The sequence below is a fragment of the Anopheles merus genome, chromosome 2R (assembly GCF_017562075.2).
Source record: "Anopheles merus strain MAF chromosome 2R, AmerM5.1, whole genome shotgun sequence".
NCBI lineage: Eukaryota > Metazoa > Arthropoda > Insecta > Diptera > Culicidae > Anopheles > Anopheles merus.
In genome coordinates, this window is record NC_054082.1 from 45,709,480 (window position 1) to 45,736,770 (window position 27,291).

General features: G+C 41.8%; 1 protein-coding gene across 12 annotated transcripts in view; it reads right to left on the minus strand.

Moving 5' to 3' along the window:
* Positions 1-4,910: 4,910 nt before the first annotated feature.
* The window catches only part of LOC121603709 (polypyrimidine tract-binding protein 1), a 265,540-nt gene continuing 243,159 nt past the window's right edge, over positions 4,911-27,291 (minus strand). For 11 of the 12 annotated variants that reach the window (XM_041932849.1, XM_041932848.1, XM_041932847.1 and 8 more), the window contains 4 exons: positions 17,335-17,427; positions 15,422-15,638; positions 12,388-12,465; positions 4,911-12,299 (listed from right to left, as the gene is read on the minus strand). In XM_041932849.1, the coding sequence (XP_041788783.1) occupies positions 12,167-12,299; positions 12,388-12,465; positions 15,422-15,638; positions 17,335-17,427 (521 nt within the window). In that variant the 3' untranslated portion in view covers positions 4,911-12,166. Of the gene's footprint in view, positions 12,300-12,387; positions 12,466-15,421; positions 15,639-17,334; positions 17,428-27,291 lie in introns of those variants that run through there. The other variant, XR_006006698.1, reaches the window with a different exon arrangement.

Here is a 27,291-nt window from a genome sequence, read left to right on the forward strand (position 1 = left end):
TGAATTGAATGTTTTATTTTTCAACTGTTTGCTATCTTTTATTATCTCCCTCTCGATGGCGTGTTTTTTGGCGATGCAAAATTAGCTTTCGGTCGTTTAATTCTATTTAATACTGTTTGTTTTTGAGTGTTTTTGCGTATTTCATGCAAACATGGTAACTTTTTAAAATTGTATTTAACCAAACTTTTCTTACACAGCTATTTTAGCAATTGTTTTGAGTTTTGCATAGCACATTTGAAGAAAAAAATATGACGAATTCAATTCTTGGGTAAATTTGGCAAATAAATTTGCTTCCGGGGTTCTCGAGCTGATCGAATCCGAGTTACATATTCAACTATGATTTTCTATTTTTGCATTTGTTTACATGTATACTATAATGTAACAACAATTTGGCCACGGATTTGCTAGACTTCACGACGAAACAGCATGCACTCAGCTGCAGGTTTGCTGCAAACGCTCAACAAACTGACGGCTGGGTGGAAGGTTGCATCATTGCGCCTAAAAGGTATGCAATATCGTTTAACTGGTATTTATTCTGTATCTTGCTCCTCTCAAAACGTTATACTCTCTGTGCATTTTGTCCATGTGTTTGTGGTGTGTGTGTGTGTATGTGTGTGTGTGTGTGTGTGAGTGAAAGAGAGAGAGAGAGAGAGAGAGAGAGATAGAGAGAAAGAGAGAGATAGAAAGAGAGAGAGAGAGTGAGAGAGAGTGAAAGAGAGAAAGAGAGAGAGAGAGTTATTAATGATACACAATTTGACTACAGGGTTTTGCACCGGATGTGTTTTGGATTTTTTCCTTATACTGCTTTCCTGCGCCTTCCAGTATACCATGGGCTATACTGTCAAGAAATGTTACTTTACTTTTTCCTTTTGTTCACACTTTTGTGTTACTGTTTTGTGATGTTGATGTTTATTTCATATTTAACCCGAATTAACTAAATAAATCCACATGCTTGCTCTGATTTCCATCTTACAATTATATAAACTAGGTATATATGTACTCATTGTATGTTCCATTTGGCTAAAGTCTCTATCTCTTTTCTGTTTTGTTTTTAATTTTGTTTTTAGGTTTTTATACTCCACCATTCCAATGGGTTGAGTTTTTCAACAAGAGGATTTTGAAAACATAACACATGACCATGACCGAAATACGTTTCCCTTGTACGGATGTTGGTTTCCTTTTTTTAGCTTCTGTTTCATTTGGCAGATTTTTGGGACTAGAATTTTGCTTTGTGCGGAGAATATTTTTAGTAGCTAATGTATAATAATGCTAAAGAAAAAATAGATAAACAGGAAAATAGAAAAAGATACTTTCAAAGAGTAAGATAATTGGTGAGAGACGAAAGGAATAATAACAAAGACAAGAGAGTAAGCTTCATCAATTTTATAGTTTCAATCGGTCAATGACAACAGTTTGATAATAAATTACTTAATGACATCAGTAATATAACATTAGAACTTGCCATATCTATTAACTGGTGTAACTTATAATTATGTCAATCGTTGACGCGCAGTTCGTTATGTCAAGGTTTTTTTTATTAGCTTGACAAGTTTTTGTGTATTTTAACTTTAATTTAAAATTTTCAAACGCCTCATTTGAAGCCGTCCTTTATGCTAAGGAAGCAAATGGTACAAATTTGTAATCAAAAGCAATTTCCTCATAAATTGCATACAAAAAGTATAACCATTTTCGTATCATTTCGGGTTCGGTTTTTGGCATAACACAAGCGAGCATTATTCTCATAAGACTTTCGGTTTTGCTTCAGTGACTGCTGACCCAACATTGGTGGTGATGTCACATTAGGATAACTGATTTCAATCCATTCTGTGGTTTGTTACTAGTTTTTTTTACTCGAAATTTAAAGCCTTTCTTGTCTTTTGATTAAAATCAGTTAACTTTATCCATACTTTACTAATTCTTCGCGCAACGGATTGATGCATTGAAAAATGCCAAATTCAAAACAAAGCCAACTATTGTAAGCTAACGTGGTTTACAACTATACATGTAAATATTTATGTCTGCTATGTCCACTATCGTAGCATTACTGTTTTTCTATATCATTTGATCATCAGCAAACACTTGCCTATATAGTTAATAAGACTATAGTTAATTGATGCAGCGTTGGCTTAATTTGCTCTTCTTTCAATATATCTTGGCTTTTGCGGTAAAACACAACAATTAGTTGTGCACCTAATGATAGCCCTAGCCCGCGTTTCGTTTGACAGTGGTTCATTACTCTCGTTTTTTATGCTTTTGTGTTGGTGAATTGACTACTTCGTATTATGTTTTTAACTAATTCATATATTTTATGTGATAGTCTCGATATGAAAGAAAAGTGTACGTTATACATGATTAAAATGCCATTTTGTTGCTTAGTTTAGCGCCAATTAAAAGACAGCAAAGCTTTTCAATGTGAAGCAAATGAGTATAGTCGATGCAGAATATGTCTGTCTTGAAAGTTAGTAAATTGATGGACTAAGAGTAACATAATGAGAAGAAAATGTAAGCTGCCATTTGTTAAAGGAGAGATATTTTTTATAACATTCTAAAAAAATTACATCAAACTTAAAGCAATAAGGACGTTTTAAAACGATGATAAGAATAAGATAAAATTTAAAATGATAGATAAGAAAAATAAAACAAAGAAACAAAGAGAGTGAAAGAGAACAAAATAAAGAATATTATGAAAAGAAGATCGATAAAGTTGAATACATAGAAAAAAAATTTGTACAATGACAATGAGAAACAAGAAAACTAGAGATAGCTACTCTGCACCAAAGAAATCAGTGTGTAAATCAGAGTAGAATAAAGAATAGTAAAAAAAAGTTCAGTGGAATAGAATAAATCAAATAACTAGAATAAGAAACCAGACAATGAACACCACCAAATATAGACTTTGATACCTCTGCATCAAACAAACCAGTGCGCAATGGAAGAAATGAAAGGAAATTACCTTGATGAAAAGACAGTAAGACATGCAAATAGACTAGTTTACTGTTAGTGTGACAGGTGCTGTAATTGAAGTAACGATTGTGATAGCGATAGATGACAGTGATGATATGTTTCTTTCCTCACGTACGTACGATCTACATCGATGTAGGGTTATTTAAACGGCCTTAAAATAACAGAATCCTCTTGTACTTATCGGTAATTTTCTTCTTTTTAACTCAAAGATTTCATTTCTTTACTATCAAATCAACGGGGGTTTCGGGTTAGGAAAAAGGGAAAAGTACAACCAATATCTAATTTTTACACTGTTGTGTAGTTTGCTCATAAGTTTTTTTTAAATAATAATTAAGTTATAGGAAAATAAAAAAAAGGGTAAGATTATTTAGAGATAACGTAAGCCATAAATATAGAATTACTGAATGGAGAAAGAATTGGCAAACCAGCGCACACTAACTGTTGTAGTAGAGAACGAAGATGAAACTGCACGAAGATAGCAACAGATTGAAAACAAACAAAGCAACAAGACGGAAAGGAGAAACGACAGTAATCACAGGAGATGACAAGAGAATAGTGGAAATGTATGCCGTCCAGAGCAGAAAGAGACAGCGCCATCCGTTTTGCCCATACGTGCAGAGTGTAAGGACAGTAGAATGAAGTCTGTAAAGAGAAGTACAGTAGAAGATAGAGGGAAGAATAGTAGCAGTAAAGTGTGATCGACAGAAAGAGAGAAGACAAACGAAGTAATAATGATAGCAAAGTAGCAGCAATAGGTTTTTTTTTTAGTTTAAAGACTTTTATTGATAGTAGTATTTAAGTTTTCTTGTAGTAACAGTTATTGATTATCCAAGCAACTTATAAGTATATAGATATAGATTGTTTTAAACTTAAAACATATAGTAAAAAGGGGAGACGACAGTTTGTAATATTTAAAAAAAGTACAGGTAAATTAAATGGAACATAGTTGTTCGGCTGTTCGCACTCTGTTGTAATACGCGCTGGGCTCTACCACAGTCAATCACTCGCCCACACCGACACGTACACATACTCACACACGTACACGTTTTTCTGCTCTCGTTTTCGGTTTATTCTTCCTTGTTGGGTAAGCTTCTTTTAGAGCCTTTCAGTGCCTTCTCTTCCCTATCGAGAACTAGGTTTGATGTTTGGGATATGTTTTGTCTGCGTGTACACACAGTTGGAGGTGTGTTTGTGTGTGTGTTTTTTTTCATTTTGTTATTTTCATTGTGTGTATGTTGGTGTGTTTCGGAGGGCGAGCCAGACTTTTATATGTTTGTATGATCGTAGTAATAATTAGAAAAAAGAAATTAAAAAAAATGTATTCAATAAAATAGTCAAAACAGAAAGTGGAAAGGAAACCATAATTGGCAACACGACATCGATCGTGCAATCTTTTCCAATTCTTCTCCATTCTCCTTTCTCTCTCTCTCTCTCTCGCTCTCTCTCTCTCTCTCTCTCTCTCTCTCTTCTCTCTTCTCTTTTCATTCCTTCGCTTTCAATCCCAACGTTCAGTACAGCTTTCGAAAAGCTACAGGTTTTAAATTATCTTACTTATCTTACACCGTTTATACCGGGTTTGTTTGCTTAATTTTCCCCACTTAACGCTTAAACGCTACACAGAAAAGACGTAAGAAACACAACTTTTACTATAATAAACACGTACTCTGTTGTCGTGTGGTTTTGTGTGTGTTTCGGGGATTGTTTTTTTTGTTAATGTTTGCCATTTCGTACTCTCTCATCACCGCATTTTCGGTTGCCATTTCTGTTCCCACGCTGTGTGCCCTCCCATTATGTCTATCTATATAGCGGTGTGTAGTAGTAGTAGTAGTATCGTATCGGTCATCACTCTCATAATCGGTGCTGGATGTTTGATACACATTAGCGACCCACGATACATTACAACTCGTCATTTCTGAAATCTCTTTTATATTGATTTTGTTTTTGTGTTTTATTTTACGTTGAGGAGAGAACCAGGAGGGGGGAGGGGTGTGGGTAAGGGTAAATCAAATCTTGAATGCAAACCTCACCTTGAGAAATGCCGCTGCCCGTGTTGGCCGTGAAGCCAATGTACTGTAATCGTTCCATGCTCTAAGAATGTGGCGAAGCGATTGTTTAGTACATGTGTGCGAGTCATAATAAACGATTTATCACACACACAGGTCAGAGCATGAAAGAGAAATTGTGGCGAGGAGAAAGGGATAAAGCGATAAAGAAAGAGAGAGAGAGAGAGAGAGAGAGAGAGAGAGAGCGAGGTAAAGATTGGAATAGATGCTTTCAATAGTGATAGTGTAATAGCGTGGTAGTAGTAGTAATAGTAGTAGTAGTGGTAGTAGTAGTGGTAGACGACGTAGTAATAGTAGAGGAAAAAGAAGTAATAATAGTGTCGAGTGATAGTAGTAGTTATAGTAATTTATAGTAGATAGTACATTAGTAGCAATAGTAGCAGCTTGCTGTAATTCTGTTCTGGTTTTGTTTGCTTCCCCCGGAGGCTTATGTTGTAAACGATCGATCTTCTTATAGTGAAAACTTATGGCTAGTAAATAGTGAAAAGTATAAAAATCCATATAAAAAGAAAAAAAAAGAAAAAAAAGACGCGAATCTTAAAACCAAACACAAATGGATAATTGTATCGCTTTAGCGTAGCGAGCGTTTTCTCGCTCTTCTATCGTACCCTTTTCCCGTACATGCATCGTGTGAGGAGGGCGCGTGAACAAAGATACTACTCGCGATCGAGCAATAGTATAAGAGCGTATGTGTTTGTGTGTGTGTGAAGAAGTTTACACAAAGAGAGCTGCTGGTAAATGTTTTTCGTTTTTTCTTTCTTCTTCAAACCCTGCTCCGGTTGCTCACCCGACACACCCCTCGTCCCTGTTTCGGTCTCTCGTTTGCTTTTTAGCATAGCTTTGATTGTTCCGTAAATGGCCATTTAAGCCAACCTTCATGTACAAATTGGGTTTTCGTATGGGCATGGAGGAGACCGGGTTTCTATCAAATATGAAACATTACCATCCTTTGCAACTTTCAAATATGTAACACACACATACATGTTCTGTTTGTTCTGTTCTGTTCGCTTGCTTGCTTGCTTGGCTCCTGCTGGTCTAAGGGGTAAGATAAGGATAGTTTTCGATTGGTTTTTGTATATCATATTTATATATAAGCTACACATAATGAAGAAGATTCAACCATTGTTTGCCCACACTCAACACGCTCGGTATGGTTTGTGTTTTCCTTTTCTTCCTTGTTTACTGCGCTGCTGTTGCATGTGTTTGTTTGGCTGTGTGCTTGAGTGTATGTGTTTTTACGCGATTTTGTAAGCAGAGGAAGTGGTTCTGTGTCGTGTTGGGTACGGGTCGTGTAATATGTATAATAGAGCTTGCTCTCATAGACCATTCAGTTTTCTTTTTCCATTTGTTTTGTTGGTTTTCTTGTTTAAAGATTTATCGCTAAAATATAACATCATCTGATTGTCGAGATTTCTCTTACATATAATATTTCAATCTCAGTTGAACCACACACCGTGCGTCTCCATCGCGGTTGACATAGATGTTGTGTTTACACAGCTCCATTGTTCGCGTACGCACGCCTGTAGGAGTTCAGAGATTTGGTTCAATATAGAGTGATTCGCTTGACCTGCCTAACTGCAACTGCAACACTAATTGCCTCCGTCCGTCCGTCCATCGTTTGAGATGCGTAGTGACGGAGCGAGGCCGTGTCGCATGTTTGCACATTTTTCGCTAATTTGATTCCCATCCTTCAGCTGCGCGATATACAAAGAAGAGACAGAGAGAAAGAGAAAGGTGTGTTTTTGTTGTTGTTGTTGTTGTTATTTTGTAAAGAAAGTGTGGTCGTGTGTGTAAGTGTGTGTTTTAATGATGACGATCTGTGTTGATTGATTCTCGATTCTCTCCATCTCTTCATCTCCTAACCGTTTAACGTTACATTTGTTCGGTAACACCGTTGCTTCCTTTACTGTTGATGCTCTGTTGATTATCTACGCCTCTTTTGCACGGGAGGTGAATGAGTGGTTTGGGTTGTTGTAAATGGGGAGGGGGGGGGGGGGGGAGGGTTGTTATGTTCCCCACTGCGCACGATCTCTAGCTAATCAATGATCGTTATGCATGCGGCGGATCATCCGTTGTGCACAGTTCGCTAATCGTTTTATTTTTCTGTTTCTTTTGGCCTTCATGTTTTCTTTTCGACTTTCAAACAGCGTTCACGTGCTATCAATTATTTGCTAATTTTTTGTTTAGTTTTTTCTTCTTTTTGTTCTAAATTTTCCATCAATTGCCTAATAAACTTGTTATGATTCCTGTGAGGATGTGTGTGTGTGTGTGTTTTTGTTTTTAAATAGAAAATTATCTCCGATGTTGTGCCGATATATTTACTTTTCTACTTAATCTCACTGACTCGATTTTTCATGGTTTTTTTTCTCTCTCAGCAAACCCGTTTTCTTTTCTTTCTTTCTCTGTTTCGCTCTGTTTCGCTCTGTTTCGCTCTGTTTCTCGCTCTGTTTCCCTGTTTTTTTTCCATACTACTTCCGTTACGGTGCTTCTATTACTGACTCTGTTCGTATCCTTCCATTTTCACGTTGCTTGTTTCACATTGTCCCAACCGTATGCCTACCGTCTAAACAACACGCCTGAGGCTGACGGTATGCTGTGATAGAAGCAGTAGTAACCCCTGTTTTTCATCAGCTTTCCTTTCCCGGGGAATGAAATGTATTCGATTAGCAAACAAACAAACAAACTAACAAAACAAAAGCTGCCATCCCTATCATGCGGGGTTTGGTCGCTTTTGCTTCCAAAAACATTAACATCAACAAACAATCTTGCTCGCTCTTTACAACCTATACAATGCGCCAGCCGTACGTAACAAAAAGTTAAGCTTGTGTTTTCTTTACATGCTTGAACACAAGGAAAAAGCCATTGAAAATGGAAAGAGAAAAACAAAGAAAAGCTTAATCCCAAAACTCATGCTAGAGTGGGTGTTTTCTACTTTTTTCTTGGAAAGGAGGGAAGAGGGAAGGAAAAACTTCTTACAACAGAAATTTCCATTCGCTGTTCTCAACGATATTGCACCATTAAGCGAAACGCTTCCATAGAAGAAGAAAAAAAACGTTTTAAGACCCGAAAATGGGAAAATAAAAGAAATCAGCAGTGGAATAAACGGAATGATTTAATCAAACAAGAATGCTCCACTTTGTAAATATAAGACAACAATTTAGCTTAAATCGATGTCATGTTTGTTTTGTCTTACCACGGTCTTCGTCAGACGATATAATAACAAAAAGAAAAAGAAGAAAAAAAAACTGTATTATAATCTCAATCTCAATTGGTCTCTCTGTATTTAATAAATCTCTATTTGCTAAAGCTAACCCTAAGTGTAACAAAACAAAAGAAAAATAAGATGAAAGAGAAAAACAGAAGTCTCTTATTCAGTTGAGAGAGAAACGTGATAGAGAAAATAACGAACAAGTACAGTAAATTGAATAACAGAAAGAATATGAAACACAGGGAAAGAGTGAAAGAGAGCACGAACATGAAAGTGTGAACACAAAAAGGAAGCATTTGAAAACACACACAATAATTGCACAAACACAGAGCAACTTTAGTAAAGCAGCTTTACTAAATGATTGGTGCAAACAATATAAAACAGAGAAAGAGAGAAAGGAAGATACAAATGGGATAAAGCAGAGTAAAAACGGAGTGTGAGGAATAGTGAAAATAAGGAAAACAGTTGGTAGGCAGTTTTGTTCTTACGGCTCCTCTTCCGTTCGAGAGCAAACTAACGAATATGTGTCGGTAGAAAGCAAGATCAGTTTACCACCCTAAACCATCTAATGAGTCGTCAGTTGACGACAAGAGAAAATATTGCAGCGCACACATACAACCACACCGGCAGTAACGCTTACTCCGTACTCATAATTATTACAATAATAATTAAAGTCATAATAATAATAATAATTATAATAATAATAATAATAGCGATAATAAACCTACGCATTAATTGGTTGCCCAGTGCCCGTTTAATCCCTGTTCTTAACAGATACCCTAAACAATACTGGAAAATTATTTCAAATTCAAATATATCGCCCCCATCTAGCTCCTGCCATCGCCAGGGTCCAGCTGCCTTTTGTCCTGCCCAGTGCCTTAAATGTCAAATAATACCTACCCGGTTGGTGTAACCCGCTGTATCTCCTGTTCTGCTCTGTTCATCCTGACCTTGTAAATCCTATTGTACTGCTTGAAGCATCGAGAGGAAAGATCATTTATCATACCGTATACTACTACTAAACGCGATCTTACAAATCAACTGCCATGTATTTGAAATTCGAGAATAAGTCGCACCATGAGTAGGAACGAAATGGGAATACGATAAACGTAACATAGAAACGTAAAGATGTTAAAGGAAAAGGGAATAAGCAAATCTGATTTGTTACGCCTGTTAGCGGGCAGCGGCGCCGCGGTAGATTTTAATTGAATTGAAGGTTTCGCTAATCCTGGCTTGCACCATCCTGAACTGTTCCTACCTTCCCTGCGCATACTGTACTGTCCGTCCCTGTACTGTACTTTGCTTTACTCTTTCTCTCTCGCTCGCTTTTTATGAACTTTTGTTAACACCCACGCAAAGCCTCCAGTTCTGTGCGTTTCCCTTTCCATGCCGTAGTAAACTCTGACGTCGAGGCGAAGAAAGATACGAGCAAGAAAACCACCCAAATCCTGTGCTATCGGTACCGAGATTGAAATCTTAGCGCTCTTTCTGCTCACGACCTGCACGCTCTGTATGATGCCAATGCGGCTCGTTTTTCGTCACACCTACATGTAACTGGTTTGGGTGTAGGTTTCGGTTTGAAGAAACAACGTTTAAATATTTCTGTTTTAATTGGGTGTTTTTGCAGGAGAGCGATCGTGAGATGGCGGTTCTGGCGGTTCTGTGGTACCTATCTGTATGTGTGTGTGTGTTTGTATAGGTGCACACACTTCCGGGGATTTGATTGATTGATTTGATTGCCTTCCTCATGCTCCGAAAAAACGGATTTTGCTGACAGCACATACACGGGTTCTTCAATAGCTTCATGATCATGATTCCATCAACTAGCAAACTTCAACACTACTACAAATTTACTAAATTCGCTTACATTATTTTACACACACGCACATAATATACCCATACCGTTCTATGCGACTGGCGACCGACTGGGCACACGCACACATACCTGGTATGCAGTGCTGTGGTGGTGCATCATATTGGCTCTTGAATCTTTTTGCTTTTCTTGCTTTATACCTCCGCTTGCAAAATGTGTATATGATTGATGTATGTATGTGTGTTTGTTTTCTCTTATGTAAATTTAATACAACACTCTATTTACCTCTCCCCCCGTTCTTCTCATTTGTTCCTGTCAGTTTACGAATGATTTTTGTTTCTTTTGTTTTGATTTTGATATTTTGTCACTGATATTTTTTAGTTTTCTCTCATTATCTCTCTCTCTCTCTCTCTCTCTCTCTCTCTCTCTCTCTCTCTCTTCTCTCTCTCTGCTGTGCTGCATTTGCTAAACAATTCTCTAAACGCATTTTACCATTTCTACCATGCCCGTTTTCTTCCCATTTTCTTCCTTTTTTTGTTATGTTTTTCTTTTGTTTCGACATAAAGATATATTTTGTTCCCATTAAACACTCTGTTGATCTGTTCGCTTTGAAATGACTTGGCTTTTGGTTCGTCTCGAATGGACGTGATAAGAATTTTCTTCCGTGTCTGTGTAATGCTCTATACTTGCGCGCCCGGATAGGAGTTTCTTTTGCTATTTTTTGTTAATATTTGTGTTTGTGTATGTGCGTAAGGTTTTGTTTCGTTTGCTCCATGGTTCGAACGATCTCGAGCTTGTAACAGTTGCAAGACTCAACATGAACAAACAAACTATTATCCACAATTGTTACAGTGCAGCATTTTTAACCCCAGCGCGTACATAGACACTCACAAATACAAACACAAACACATAAGTCCCCATAAAGGATTAAAATCTCCCTTTTCTGTGTTTCCATTGCACAAGTATATCAGCTAGAGATGATATAGATTTATATATATATGTATATGTGTATATAGAGTTTTTGCTCCACACCGTTCTCTCTTCCAACCTATGTTCCTGTAATGATAGTACAACATCAGATGTTTCACTACTAACATTCTACACCTTACATTAATCATGTTCAAATAGTAACTTGTCTCTACTGTCTATGTGTTGGTTTTTTATGTGTGTTTTTGTTTGTTGTTTTCTTCTTCTTCTTCTTCTTCTTTTATCTGTATCCTTCCCGTTCCGCGTTCGCTTTTGTTTGCTGCAGCAACCACACTACCTACTACTGCGCTGCTGCTGTGCAGATTCTAATGCAGATTCATAATTCCTCTGTACCTCATCTTCTCCTTACTATTCTCATTTCTATTCTAATCAATATTTGATTGCCCCAGCAACAACAGCAGCAGCAGCAGTAGTACCAGGAGTAGTGACGATTGTACGCAGTACAAACAAACCAAGTTTGCATCATACGCAACGGGCCACGACGCTAACGCAGGAGGAATCGGATTACAACAACACGTGTTTTGTATGATAATGCAAAAAAGATTTGTTTCTTCACCCTCCGTGCAATTCGACTCGTTCTCTTGTTAGGCTACTGTAAACGCATGTTTGGCCAGGACCCGGTTGGCGGAGCCCCGTCTCATCATATAGACGGCGTGTATGTGCTGCTTTCTTAGCTCGTATTTAGCTGCAGTTGTTTTTGTTTGCTAAGCCACCCTTGCTATCCTTTCCCCACCAAAACGGGGAACAACCGTGTTTCGTTCGGTACCGTGCTTGTTGCTGCGTCTCTTACCGCGATCATGCCGAGGTCGCTGTTGTTGTTGTTGTTGTTGTGATTGTAGGTGGGGAGGAAGAGCAGGCGGAGGTGGTGGTGGTGGTTGTGGTAGGTGAGTTTGACGCCGTGTTGTTAGTTCCGGCGATGGTCTCGTCGCTGACCGATGCGGGACCGCTCGATGATGAATGCGATGCCGTGGGCGGGCGAGCAGATGGTAGTGGCGGTGGTGGCGGTGGTGGCGGTGGCGGCGGTGGTGGTGGCGGGGTAGATGGTGGTGGTGGTGGTGGTGGTGGAACTACTACTGGCAGCTGTACCGGCGATGTACCGTGTTTGGCGCTCGCGTACGCGGGCGCTCGCAGTTAGATGTTGGACTTGGAGAAGCTGACGCGCAAATGGTTTGACTCGGACAGCTGGTAGTTGTGCATCTTGATCAGCGCGCACACCGCTTCCTCGATCGAGCTGAGCTGTATCAGCGCCATCTTGTGGTCCTTCCTGGTGGATCCCGTTTAGCGAAAGGGAAAGTAAACGTAATTAGTATTACAGTTCGCATCCAATGGATACCCTCACAGTGTGAACTTACGGGAAAAATTTGAAAGCTTTCACTTCAAAGCTATTCTTGGTGAAAGCTTCCTTGATTTCATCCTCGGTTACGGTAGCTCTACAAAGTGGACAAAAATACAGAAGAAGAAAAAAAAGGAGTTAATAATGACCCAATAAAACAAATCAATAAAAGCTATTATATCGTCAGCGCTTCACCTTCTTCTACGGCATCCCCCCATATACGCCCGATACACAGTCAAGCCATTTTTGCTTTTAATTACATTATCATAATAATTCCCCTAATGAAATTGAGCGTGAAAGGCAACGGGACCGGACCGCTAAGCACCTCACTCGCAAACGTTCGTCGTATCCGTGCGCCAATGGTCACTTCATTACGAGTAAGGAAGAAGTGAATAGAAATAACACTCTTTTCCTTCAACAGGAAAGTGAGCAAAAGGCAGGTGCGAAATGGTTTCTCACCTACAAGCGATCCACCACCATGGCGTACTCAATGGGTTGGTTTCGGTGGGCAAGCGCAAAGCAAAGGGATGAAATTGTCGTAGGACGTTCACTGTAACAAAGAGCCGTTACGCGTTATCACACAAACACACACACACACACACACACACACACACACACACACACACACACACACACACACACACACACTCATACATGCATTGGCAAAGTTTCCTCTCCGTTGGCTTTCGGTAGGCTCGGAGGTAGGTCTTCCTTATGAGTTATGGTTTTCATTTCGCTGTAATTATGGACTGACCCGGTCTATAAATAATTATGTTTTCCGCCGTGATTGCCGTGAACCGGGCAGACGAAAACTACCTGTAGCAGAGCTTGGCGCAGGGTTCGCTACAGTGAGTAAAATGAAGAAATTAAAATACTAATGCGATACGCGATACTTCTAACAATCAGCTCAATGGATGAAGGACGCTGAATCTGCTCCGCTTAATTAAATCCCCCACGCTGCACAATTAGGTGCAAAAACTGCAACCTCCCAAAGAGGATTACACGAGTTTACACGCAAACTCGGGTGGTTGTAAAGAAAACATCAACACGTTACTAAATATTAATAACATCGCCCGGTCAGGGGATTATGTTGCAACAGTTGTTCTGCACCACAGTGGTTGATTATAGGGTCTCGGGGTGCCTTTAGAGAGAAAAAAGGATTCCAATAATATGGTAAGCTTACAACGTTCGCTCCCTTTGCTAACTTTTATTGCTGTCCAACTGCCACCAGCCGAGCCACAGCCGAAAGTATCCCTTGGAAGAGTCCTAGTCTCCCGTTTCAGTGCTGTCTCACATTGACTTTGTGGTGTGCGCACTATGCACCATCACACCAAGGGAGGAAGCTAGTTTCAAATCCACTTATTTAGTTACAATTATCTCCCCCACCAGGCTGCTGGCTGCAAAACATACACACGCTCGCTCATCGCGCACTCATCGGTGTGCTATAATTGTGGCAAATCAAGCCACAACCCACCGCTTGGCCTGCACAGTCCAGACTTTCTCATGCATCTGTGGCACCCCCTCGCTGCTTCGGTACAGTTCCACCATTCCGCCTAGTCCAGGTTTAGTGCGAAAGGAAACAAAAGGTGGAATGGTTTTTGTGGGCCTCGAGTTCCCCCGAGACGATCCCCAAGCGATGGTTAATTTATCGACCATGTCCTGCGCTCCGGTGCTCGGTGGCAATATCCCGGGAACTTAAGCGGAAGGAGGAGGTTAGAACAAACAAAAGGATTAAAAATCCTTTCCCTCTTTCCTCCCAATTCGCCAGTCAGTGTCGGTTCGAAACGAGCGCTGGTCGGCGTTTCATGGTACCGTAAAAACGAACCATGAAGCTGTAAGCGTAAAGCACATAGCTTTAAACGAACAAAAAAAAGAAACTTCCATTCAACCAAGATCCTCTTTGGGTTTGGTAAAGCTGTTGCTGAGCTAGCACAGAGTGTATTTCAAGCACACCCATACACAGCCACACACACACACACACACACACACACACACACACACACACCGACGCGCTCACTCAAACGCTGCATTGACTGTGGTTTTGTAGCGGATAAGACCACGGCGGTTCGAGGAATGAGGCGCGGGATGAGAGAAGATAATTAAAAGTTTGTTTTCTTTCCACCTCGAGTCGACTCCACCACTGTCCACCAGCGAGCTTCGCTGCAAGTTCTGTGACCCATTACCACCACCACCAGGAACGGCGTCAGGGTGTGAGGCAAAGCCGGTGTGCTATGGTTAAGTTCTTTAATAGTTACAGCAAAGTACTGTCTCACTGGGGCTGTGTATGAGTGTGTGTGTGTGTGAGTCTCCGATATTCCGAGTCGTCCGTGTAACAAGCTCCCCCTGGGGTGGACTTTCCGAGGTGATGATGACGATGGTGTTGCTTCGGGTCGAAGAGGCGAGACAACGGTTGGACTTTAATTCCGTTTCTTTGGCATAATCATTCGCCACTTGCTCACCACCCAAGAAGTAGCTGAGGGGGATGGTAGAATTACCGAAGTGGATTATGCATAAAAGTGTTTCCATGTCGGTTTCTTTTCATACGCTGGTGGCCGGAGAAGCTCACCACCAGCAGAGTTCGGGGGGCATCAGATGGTGTTTCTGCTCGGATGCTCAAATCAGACACCTTTAAAAATCGTATCGACTGGTGTTGCCGGGCCCGGTGGTGGTAGTGGTGGTGGCGGAGGATTCTAAACCCATCCTCTCTTTCCAGCACCGCTTCTACTCACCCTACCCAGGCCTGCAGGACGGAGATTAGTTCTTGGACAGGGGGAGAGAATAAAATCTGTGAAATGAAAGGAAAATATTTGCAACCAAATCCCCGATTGCCCGAGTGGGGCAACAACGGGAGGAGTTGTCGTAGTAGCAACAGCTGGTGCGATGCCGCTATCGTAATCAATGTCTCCGCCTGAATGAGGTTTAATGATTGAGATGGGCGAGAAAGAGTCGGTAGAAAGCTACGGGACACGAAACTGCAGGGCACTAAGGTTCATTAGCACCGGAGCAACAAAGACGTAAGCTGAAGACTCGTTCGCTGGCGCTAATATACTTACGGAATGTTGCTTAAATGCAGTGTAGCAGATGGTGGATAGATGTTCTGGTAGTTTTTGCTGCCCGGTTTCTTGAATCGATGCAGCGGGTTTTGTGCATAGTCGCGGGTCAGTCCCGCGTCCGGCTGGCCCTCCTTCGGCAGCTGCACCGCCTGATGTTTGCTCGGCATCACGCGGATCGTTTTGTTCCAGATACGAAGCTTATCCAAATGGGTCATAGCTGTGGTTAAGGAACGGGAAGGAATAAAAAAAGTACAATTAATGATCAACGTACACAGTCAAGGCTACGATGTTAAAGAACACTCTTCCATAAATACGAACAAACAATAAACAAACCCCAAAAAGATACCAAACAGTGGCATTTCTTTCCACCCTGTCCGCTGTTGTAACAGAGCTAAGCCTTTCATTTATTTATTCAATTTCGGTTAGACTTATTTAGATTTAACCCAGCGCGCAGCAAAAAATAAACCTCTTTCCAAAAGAGAGCACAGAACACGCCGGAAACCGGATGTGATGGTGATGCTGTTGGCCATTTTCTGGTCGAAATAATCCCTTCCAATTTCGGGCCACAAATTGTGTTTGTAGGCGCTTTGGTAGACGTACAAAGGAATAGGAAGGTCGGCAGGGTAGAAGTAGATGGTGCAGTTGGTGATTTCCATGGTTTGTTGCTCAGAACAAATGAATTTATACCATCACCACCTCACAGATTCCACCCTTTCCACACACCCAGCCAGTTTTGCCCGCACCAATTTTACGACATGCACGTGAGAGTAGCACGATCGTGTGTATGAGGATGTAAACATTTTTGCCAAGTATTATTTGATATGTAAACATTGCTACGTTTATTTTTTAAATGATACTGTCGAAAATAAGCACAACCACGGTACCGAAGCGTCTCATTAAAAAAACCTGAATTATAACAAGATCAATAAATACGTCACACAAGTGTCCACAGTGCACCTCATCGAAAGAAGATGTTGAGCGAAACAGAAATAAAACACAAGCTACCTCACTAACTTATCGCTATTGGCACCGTTGCTCTACATCCGGTGTGGGGTGGTTTTCCCACAGATCCGGAAAAGCTTCTGGTTTGTTATGAGTTTGCACAAACACAAACACACACACACACACACACACACACACACACACACACACACACACACACACACACACACACACACACACACACACACACACACACACACACACACACAACACACACACACACACACACACACACACACACACACACACTTAATAAATGCGCCCATCCACAAAAAGAAGGGATAAAACATTGAGGATGGAAAAATTGAAATATTTTCCCTCACTCTGGACAGGGAATTGTAGTGGAGCTGTGGAGTACGGGGCAATAAAACTTTTTTACCCCACGTTGCACTACTCGCTCTCTCTTTTTTTTGTTTTTATTGTCGGTTGTGTGCATTTCTGCGTAAATTTGTTTCCATCTCGTTTTTTCTTTTCCTTTCACTTGTTCAGTATATTTTTTTTGCTTTTTTTACTTTATTTCTCGCTGAAAATATTAACCGTTTACCACCTTTTTGACGAAGTGTGTGTGTGTGTGTGTGTGTGTGTGGGTATATGTAACTATCAACATTCCGGTGTTTGTGTAACCCTCCGTTTGCCGTTCTGTTCTACCTGCTTGCTCACACTGCACACTGCAGTCGATTATTTATTTACAGTGAGATTTATTGCGTGTAAGGCTACTGAAATAAAACAACAGCGTGCACGCTTCCTCGTGCTGGAGTGCATTTTTAAACGCCACTTTTTTGTGCATTCCTTTCAGGGAGAGCCTAATGAACTGTGTGTATTTGTTTGTTACACTGTTACATTTTATTAACCCTTCATTCGTCTGAAGCTGAAAGTGATAAGACACACGGGAATTCCGGTTTACGACTTACCCAAATACGCCTGGTAGGGTTCAGCCATCTGAATCAATGCTGAATCTTTCTTGTTGTAGAGAATCTTTACACGTTGTACATCACCATACACTCCTGCAATGAAGTAAAGGTAAAAGTAAAGGTGAGTAATGGTATAAAATTGTGGTTTTAATGGACGTGGTGTTTGATGTTTTAATATTTTTATTTTATTTCATTTAAAAACAACCAATAGGAAACAGAAACTTTGCTGAAGACTGGTCGATATGTATGGGAGGAAACGCTTGTGCTAACCATTCCGTCACGTTAGAGAGTAGCATCGTTTTCGCAGTCGAAGAAAACATTGCTTTGAATTCTGTTGCCATTATCAGGTTGTTTAGTTTATGTTTGCCATAGTTTTGCCTAATTCAATTTATGATATGCCGTCAATACAGATTGTACAGCGAATATTCATTTTTCATTTGCTTGTGAAATATTTTTTCTTCTAACAAATGCATTATAGTACAATAGAATAGACATCTTTCACGGAGATCGCTATGATTATGAACATGTTGCATTTCAGTGAATAATATAACTCACGACTCTTCTTAAGTGGAAATGTGGAATTCGACAGGACTCGCTACACCTCATTCAACCAGCATGTAATGGTCTTCAAACTGATCGACACCACATTCCAGCGAGGTGAGAACAGCAACAGCGCGGAATATCAACCAATAAACACGTCCCGGAAGTTAATCCACTGCTAACTTCCGATGGCGTGCCGATGCATAGCAGCGGTAATAAAAGTTTTTTCCGTCTTTTCAACACCTGCAACCGAAAGCAAACACACCTAGACACGAACGCGCATACCCACATCACCCGTGCAATGCGGATCTCAGGACCACGAGGACAATGTGTGGTGTAGACAAACAATCATGTCCTCACACACTGCACACATACACTGCACACACACACACTGCACACACACACACTGCACACACACACACACACACACACACACACACACACACACACACACACACACACACACACACACACCACACACACACACACACACCACACACACACACACACACACACACACACACACACACACACACACACACCACCACACACACACACACACACAACACACACACACACACACACACCACCACACACACACACACACACACACCACACACACACACACACACACACACACACACACACACACACACACACACACACACACACACACACGAGAGATGCAGCAGCGTCAACAATAAGAAGCGGACAAGAAGAGTAGAATTGGAAGCATTTACGATCGATCACAAAAAAGGAACCTGACCGCATCGGAGGAAAGTTGACGATGAAGAAAGTAGTGTGATGCTACCGTTCTCTCTCTCTCCAATTTTCAGTGACAACGAAAGCACCCACCGGAAGTAACCTGTTAGCATTTTAAATCCATTCAAGTTCGCTCTTCCGGACGGCATTCGTTCGTTCGATTGAGGCAAAACCGTTTACGGTGTATACCGGCCACGGAGCAGCCGTGTGCACCCAGCTAACCGCTTCGTACTTTGGGGACACACATATGATGTTTGCTTTGGTGGTGCTCTATTTCTCCAATTTTGTCGCCAAGTGCACTTGTTAAGGCAGCCAGGACCCACCAGCGGGGACAGCTATTGTCTGGCTCGGTGAGTTCGTTGATGCAGGATAAAGCAGAATGTGCCGAAAGGTGTTTGCTAGTGAGGAGCTTCTTGAAGTGTATGCGTGTGTTTGTGTGAGAGAGGGCACAGCGGCGGTCGGAAGGTGGTCGTTAAAATCTCCGTTCCGTTCTGATTCCGTGCTGAAGCTCTTCCTGCTGATCGAACAAACGAAGGATCAAAATGGGGCACGAGGTGACGGTATAACAGCGCACCGCGCGTCTATAAGCATAACGCCGCCAGCGTCCTCTTGGGTTGGTTTTCGTGCAGATATTTTTATTGCTATTGCCATATTACATTTATTATTATCGTTTGGCCACTCCACTTCCACTGAACTTCCCCTTTTGCATGAGTGTGTGTGTTAGTTTATTCCGATTCGCAAGGATACCACACACCGGGTATGTGAAGCGGGATAAGGAAGAAAAAGATCTTCCCGATCCCTCAGCAACCGTTCCCATCAAAATGTGGACTAAAAAATAAAATCCTTTATCTTCGCCGCTTCTAACATGGGGTGGTAAAAAAACACAGCATTGAAAGGTGTCCACACATCCCTCCGACTTCGTTCGGTAAACGTTTTGCCAGCGGTACAGAGGGTAAAGAACGTGGCGCACAACAAAAAGAGCTAGCACAGCATTACAAAAGCCCCATAAAGGCCGAGGGTAGGATCAGTGCTTTTTCACAAAGGACTAGAAAAAACATGTGAAAAGAAAACCTTTGATAAAAGGATTGAGAATCAATAATTTACAAAACGGATTTTTGCCTTTCCTTGCCCTCCATTCTGTCTGCTGCCGAGCAGCCGGTTGTGATGAATGGGTCGCGTCTTTTAGCAAAGCGTCTTCAACCGTCGACTGTGCGCTGTTGCATCGATAGAAAGAAGCAAAAAAAAAATATCTCTTTAGTCATTCGGCAGAGTTCGTCCGATGGTCGAAAAAAGGGCGATTTTAATAAGATTAAGAGTTCAAGCAAATGTTTTGGGGTAGGTGAAGTAAGGCGTATTTTGTTGGTTTGTTTTGTTTGTTGTGTGTGTTTTTTTTGACAGCTTTTAGTCAATAATATGTTTTTAAAGGATTTGACCATTTTGGGTTGTTTGAAGACCCTTAGCTTCTACAACTAGCCAGATTTTTGTTTTTAAAACGCAAACATCAGCATAGAAATGGTATAGAAAGACAGTAGAAACTATTTTGTCATGAACCGGTTTTGCAATGAATCATTTTTTTAACTTTTCACAAAGATGAGGATGTTGCTTATTTCATGGAAACTAATTGGATGAATCATTACACCAGTTTCGCATTGCAAGACCACAAAAAGAATTATTTTACCCTTGAAAAAAGCATGCAAAAAAGATTTACTCCTGGCTGTTCTTTACTAGCAACTATAAAAACATTTAAATAATATAATATTTTCAAGTAATGGATTCAATTAGTACCACATTCACAGTTTATTGCATGGTAAACTTAAAAAACGAGAAAATAAATTAAACCATTCTACAATCGCAACAAATATTGAAAACCTGTTCGCCCTCCCTTTCCCAAAGCAGCTCCACGCGTTCCACAAAATTATCCAGGAAGCGGTTCTCAGCCATGATAAAAAAAGGAAACGTATGTATGAAAGGCTGAACCATTTTCATTAAACTGCACTACACACTGGAGAATGTGCAGCCATGGAATGGACCGACCGACCTTTACCGAGGATTTGTTCCACAGCTCCTTTTCCCATGAGCAAAGAGGCAGGAGAGAGAGGAGAGAGAGAGAGAGAGAGAGAGAGAGAGAGGGCATCATGTTTGCATTTTGGGGATGTGCATAAAATTTAAATACGGTCCCGAGCGAAAACGGTTCGAGAAAGTTTCCCTTCAGCGAGCGACAGAATCCACCATTCATCCATCAAAATCGTTTGGCAAACGCGAAACACAGCCACTGCCAGCGTGAATGTGAATAGCAGGAGGGTAAAAGATTTGTTACAACCATTTGCTACTGCTTTTTCCCCATGCCGGACACAGTGCAGCAGCAGAAGGTTTCGGTGAGGGAGAACAGGGCGCACAGGAAAGCTCTTTCCATCTGCAGCACCCATTCCACATCCATCGAGCAGAGAAGAGAAGGAGGAGTTCAACGCAGCACCAGCAGTAGCGAACTATCTTTCGATCGAAAATCTCAATAATCCTGCCACGACCGCACAACACACGCTGCTTTATGTGTGCTTGTGTTTGTGTATGTGTATATGTTGGGGGACTTACTTCCATTCCCACGTCGGGCTTGGTTTGATGCAACATGGCCATACGGAGAGGTACAGGTGTGTGTGTGTGGGTAAAGTGGAGGAAAAATCCCTCTTCCATTGCAAAGGACTCAAGCCAGGAACGTGGCCAATATGTGCGCACCTGTGAGCACACCTTGCCGGGTTGATAGTGTTAGCGGTAGGGGTGTGTATGCGCCACCCCCATGGCATGTGCATCATGTGCAGTGGAACGTGCAAATTTATATAAATTGATTCGATTCCGAGTCGATACAAAAATGGCTCGCGCTTCGCGGGGAGAATACGAGGCTGGCACAAGGGTCGCTGCTCATATGCACCTGGACGAAGGGGGCGGCAGATGAACGAAACAGTTTTGCTGTGCCTTTGTATGCACACTCGATACACCCATTAGAGGCTTAACCCTTGAAAGGGACACTAAGTGGTTGTGAGTGTACGGTTTTGTGTGGCAATTTTTATACTTTCGCAGCCTTTTGAGGGATAGTTTTATTGTGCAGTTGTTGTAAAATATGTTTTGATACGTTGCATTATAGAATGTTGAAAAGTAGAACGGTATTACAACATTAATGGTCCTAGGTTCAAATATTATACGAACCAAGACTTTCCACAGGGCTTATTATTGCGGGTTGTTTTACATTGTAACACATTTTACAAATAGCTGTTACATGGTCTTTACTATTGCCGAGTTACTGCTGATATATTTTTTTAATTGTAGCATTTTCTGACAGCCACAACACTCGTGTTCTGTTGAAATGTGATACCTTTGAAATAATATAGCAACTCTAAACCCAAATCTAAATTCGGTTTCTCTCAAAGGGTTCAATTGTCTCACGCTAAGCTTCCAATTTCACCCTCAAAAGCATGAAACAAAACCATCGTACTCGGGAATGCAAACGGCGGGACGGGTTTGGGTTGTGATGGGGTGGTGGTTGATTTTATTTATTTTGCCACACAGTCCCGACTCGTAGCAGCAGCAGCATCGACGCTCACCATTCTATGTCGCACACGCCTGCGGCCAACAAAAACACACATTCACACAGATATACCTATCCAGCGTACCTTTTATCCATCGAAACAAATTAAGATTAACTAGGCTGTTGCCGTTGCCGCCACCGTTGATTCCCTGGATTGCAAAGCCCACTAGTAGGGGGGAGGGGTGGGTATGAACGCAAGAGCGTAGGGGTGGGTGTGGATGGAAGGGAACGGCCAAAAGATTAGACCATGGGATTGAATGGGTTCTATGAATGATTTATGAAGTGATGGTATGACACACAGTGTTGTGACGGTTCCACACAAGCAGGAAATCCTGGGCAAGGATGAGTTCAGGGGGAACTACCGCTACGGTGGCTTACGGTTCGCTCTGCTAGACCGACTGGAGCGAGAGGGAAGACGTAACAAAAGGCTTCATCATCTCTTCCGTTCATGCCCCCTCGTGGCCTCGGTGGTTCGTTCCAGTTTGGTGCCAAAATGCGTACGGGTAATTAGAAAAGGCGATGGTTTCGCTAACCAGACACACCACAAGGAGGGCTGAAATGGTGTCCAACATACACACACACACACACATACGCAAGCGCAGGTATAGAACGGTGTGCCAACATCGAAATTGGCTTGGAGATTGGACTTAGAAAGGGTAAGTTGGGAAGGGATTCAGTTGGCTAGGGAGAAGATTTTGGAATTTTTGTGTGCTGTGCGCGCGAGCAAGCAATTCTTTGGCCAGAATGGTTGCCCACGAAAGGGGGCGACAAAAGGTAAGAAGAAGGATTAATTTGTTTCGGAGGATTCGTAGCCACCCTCTGCAAGCCTCGCACCATACCATCTTTAATGGAACATATAAAGTTGAACTGGTGGTGGCTGTGGTGGTACGGGCAGAAATCTGCGAGTTCGTTCCGCTGAACTGAAATCGAAATTACGCCCCACGAAGCACAAAGACGGGTCGTCGTCGGGCGGGCGCACGAGCAAGTCTCCAACAAGAGAGTGGTGGGGGGAAAAGGTCCCGTCATGGTTTTCCTTTTCGTGTCTCGTCGTCTCTGTTTTGCGCTGACGACGGCCTTGATTTTCTCGTTCCATTTCTTAGGTAGCTTTGGTAGGTAATTAGCTAAAAGAAATGCTTTTGCTGTGGTGCCAGGAGGAGCTGAACGTCGGTAAGCCTAGATGGTCCGCCGGCAATGGAGATTGCCCGGCTGAATATGGAGCCGGACTGGAAGAAGGATTAGCCAACCCGAACACAACAGGTGTAATAGTGTAGGGTGAGGGATGCTTATTGCTTGGCGAGACTGAGTGAAGTGGTCAGTTAGTGTGATGGGCAGCGGTTCATTTTAAAGAGATTCGAGCAGCTATTTATGAGTTTCGTTTTAAAATGGAATGCTTTTAACATTGGTACACAACGGCCTGCGGCGGAGAGGACGGTTCACTGGTTAAGCAGAGCATTGCTTTTTTTATTAAGGTGTGTTGGTGTTTCTCAAAAGTATTTAATACTTCCAACCAGATTTAAACTGTTAAGATTTTATTTCTAAAATTGCCATCCTGGTTCTATTATAACTAAAATTTAAAATTATTCGAAGCAGTTCTAATGGAACAGCTGCGAAAATACATTTATTCTGAAAGGAGAAAACACATGTCTAAACCTACACCTCAATCAGAATCACTAAAGCTTCTAGAAGAATGTACTAATACCTGTTCCTTCTGCAAGATTGCTGTACTTAGTCCAATGCATGTATTAAAACCCCATTCCACTTCCTCGCAGAGTACATACCCAAGCGAACAATGAACGATTACACTGTATGGTAAGAATGGTTCTCTTGCTTCTGCAATGATTGCTTCTTCATCCGTACGGATTCTCCTTCAAACCGGCATTAAACCCGTGGAGCACATACAATCGTACACATTTCATCGAGCAATCCTTCAACTGTACGTTTCAAACCGCTTCCAATGCGAGTCAGCAGCAGAAAGGATTTACCACAGTCTCCATCAAAACAAAACGAAGACAGCATTTTAATCCTACCTGTGTTGTGTGTATTGAAACGGTTCTTCGTTCGCAGTCGTTTAATTTGCTCAACCACACGTAAAACGGGGAAAACATATTTGAACGTGCCCGCCGTGGTACTTCTGTCTGCTCCAGACTGCTGACAGTGAACCAATGGGTGAATAGCTCGATTACTGAATGCAATTTTTCGAGCTACACTCAACAGCTTACTTCGTATGGTGGTTCATAAGAAATTCGTTAAATTTCTTTCGACCACTCAAAAAATATCATCACGATCGCGTGCCGAACGAAGCTGGTTAAGGGAGCGGCAGCATCATTACACCACATTGTGTACTTACTGTAACGAAAAAAAGGCGCTCCTCGAAGTAACGATATAGCGAAAGAAGCTGACATAAGATGAATGATGGAGACGAAAAAAAAACGTCAGGAATTTTCTCGCCAGTTGAGTGAAGCGCGTCTGAGCCCATTTTTGGCGTGGCGTGGAAGTATATTTAAAGAAATACCGTGCACAAAACCAGCGGGGAAAAAAAACATCTCATTCCTTATCTTGCATTCCGTCGGTTTTGCATCGGCATCTTTGCGTGAGGATCGATATTTTTTCGTTCGCTCTCTCTTTGTCGCTCTGCTTTTTACATGTGTTGTGTGCGTGTGTTTGTGTGCGCTGTAAGGATGAAGAGTAATATGAACGATACCAAACAGGGCATGGGTAGTGATACTTGAAAGTGATGACACTGCAGTGTCACCAATTGACTCTGGCAGGGTTTGCTTGCTTTCAGCGCTTCGTCATGCTGCGTTTTCGTTTATTTCTTTTTTTTATATTTTTACGGTTTTGGAGTTTTTTTCTTCCTTTCCGGCGTTTCATAAACACGGCTCAGCTAGCACAATCGTTAGTAGCAGAATCAAAAAGGGGAAACCAGGATTTAGGGTTGCCATTACTGTAAGAAAGTAATGACAATCTTCCTTGGCAAGCACATAAAAGTGAGCATAATCGGCAAAAAACCGGCTCAGTTAGAAGGGGTTAGTTTATGCTTTATTAAAAATGGAAAAGTGTCACTTAGAAATCCTTCAAAACCAAGTATCGTCTAAGATTTTATTTCTTTATTTAATAACATTCATTACGGGCGGGAAGGAGGCGCTGCTTGAGACCGAATTTAACTTTCCCACTTTAATTTCTTCTTGCTGCGAACGAATTTTATAACTCAATCTACGCAATGAAATTCATCATCCCAGCACAGTACAATAAGCATATTTCCGTTCTGTGTTAGCACACACACACACACACCATAAACCAACCGAACCAACCGACTGGTTCCGAATAGACCAAAAAGTTCCCCACACTAACAACTTTAACCTCGAGAAGATGGTTCTCGATAAAACCAACCTGTCTGTCATCATTGGCCAGGTTGCCCGGAATCGATAAGACAACCAATACCCATGTGGGTACCAATATTGCAGAAAATTCTGCTCGAGGTAAAAGTTTTTGCAGCACAAACTTTTACACGCCCACCCATTGCCGCTTCGGCGCCGAGTGCACCAACCAACTGTCCAGGAAAGTAGCTTTTCCTGTAAAGTCACTCAAACGATGAGCCACCCCCTGCCTCTTTCTCTCAAATGGCAACCAAAACTCGATCGTTCACTTTGCTCTTCGGGGATGCAACAGCTAGACACGCTTCACCGATCAGCATAAAAGTTTGCATAATTGGGAAGATTGTGAATATATTAATTTCCAACGCAAGCTTAGAGGAGGGGTGTGTTGTGCGTTTGAAGATCTTTGGAAAACTTGGGACCTCTAAGACGACAAGCACCCACACACACACACCACCGGCAAAAATCTACAGAGAACCGAGTGAACGATTGATCTAGAAGTTTCCGGCTTTGCGCAAGCTGGTACAGCACAAGCTCAGCACAAACTTTGGAGACGCTATTAAGCGCCACTTCCGGCAAGTGCAGTGCAGAGGTCGGATGCAACACGTATCATTTCGTATCGATACCAGGGTAAGTGAAGAAGCGCAAAGAAATATGAAATACGTTATCCTTAAGCGCGCGCGGATGCACAATCAATAGTGAAAGCAATTCTCATTTGTCTGTCTCCTCGTTAGCGTCTTCTTCGATCGAGCAACCGGATTGATAGCTTTACATGACTCTCTGCTGGCAGCAAACAAGGATGGGGTTGGAGATGAATGTTGCTCATCGAAAAGAAAAGAATAAAAAAAAAAAACGAACGCACTCAAATGTACACTAATCTTTATTCGTTTCGTTTCTTGACAAATAGATATGCAGCAGACGCAACCAGGTACATTCGGGGACCAGGATAGGACACTCACGGGAAGGGAGGAAAAGTAATATTCCATTTGCGTTACGTCCAAATTCAATTTCCCAAACCCGACAATGAAGGTGAAGAAAGGGTTGGGGTTTCGAAATCGAACCGAGCTTTCGAATCTCGTATAGCATTTGGTACCTGGCAGGTCTGAGAAGGTATGAGAAAGTTTCCTCAGGGATAAGGATGTGTATCGTGTGCACCATTTCACTATAGTGCTGTAATCGATTGAAGGATTGGATTCGTTTTTTCGCCTTTCTTTCGGTAATATAACTCCTACAAATCTCGTGCGCCCTTCGTACGAGGTCATATGGGATAGCACACAACAGGTACCGTCGTAGCAAAAGGTAAGAAATATGATCTTTCAGTGGTTGGCGATAGTAGGAAAAGCTTAACCTCAATGGTTTATGGTGACGGGAGACTGCAAAAAGCGCTCCTTCTTAAATGTAGTCAACCACAACAGAAAATGTTCTCTAAATAACAGGCATCGCCGCCATCATACCTCTGCTGATGTAGGCCAGATGTAGGTTGGCAATGCAAAAAAAAAAAGGTAGCCAAAAGGCATCCTCTTCTCTGGTAATAAGGATCGCTCCGGTAGATGTCACGCTAACGAGTCGCTTCCTGCCGAGCTAACACACATATTCACAACCTCGGGTTCGGGCTCGTATGGTTTCCTGAAGTTGTGCGCCTTCGGAAAGGGAGCATTGCATGCACATTTGCAAGACAAAAAAAAAAAAACTGTGTTGTAAAAA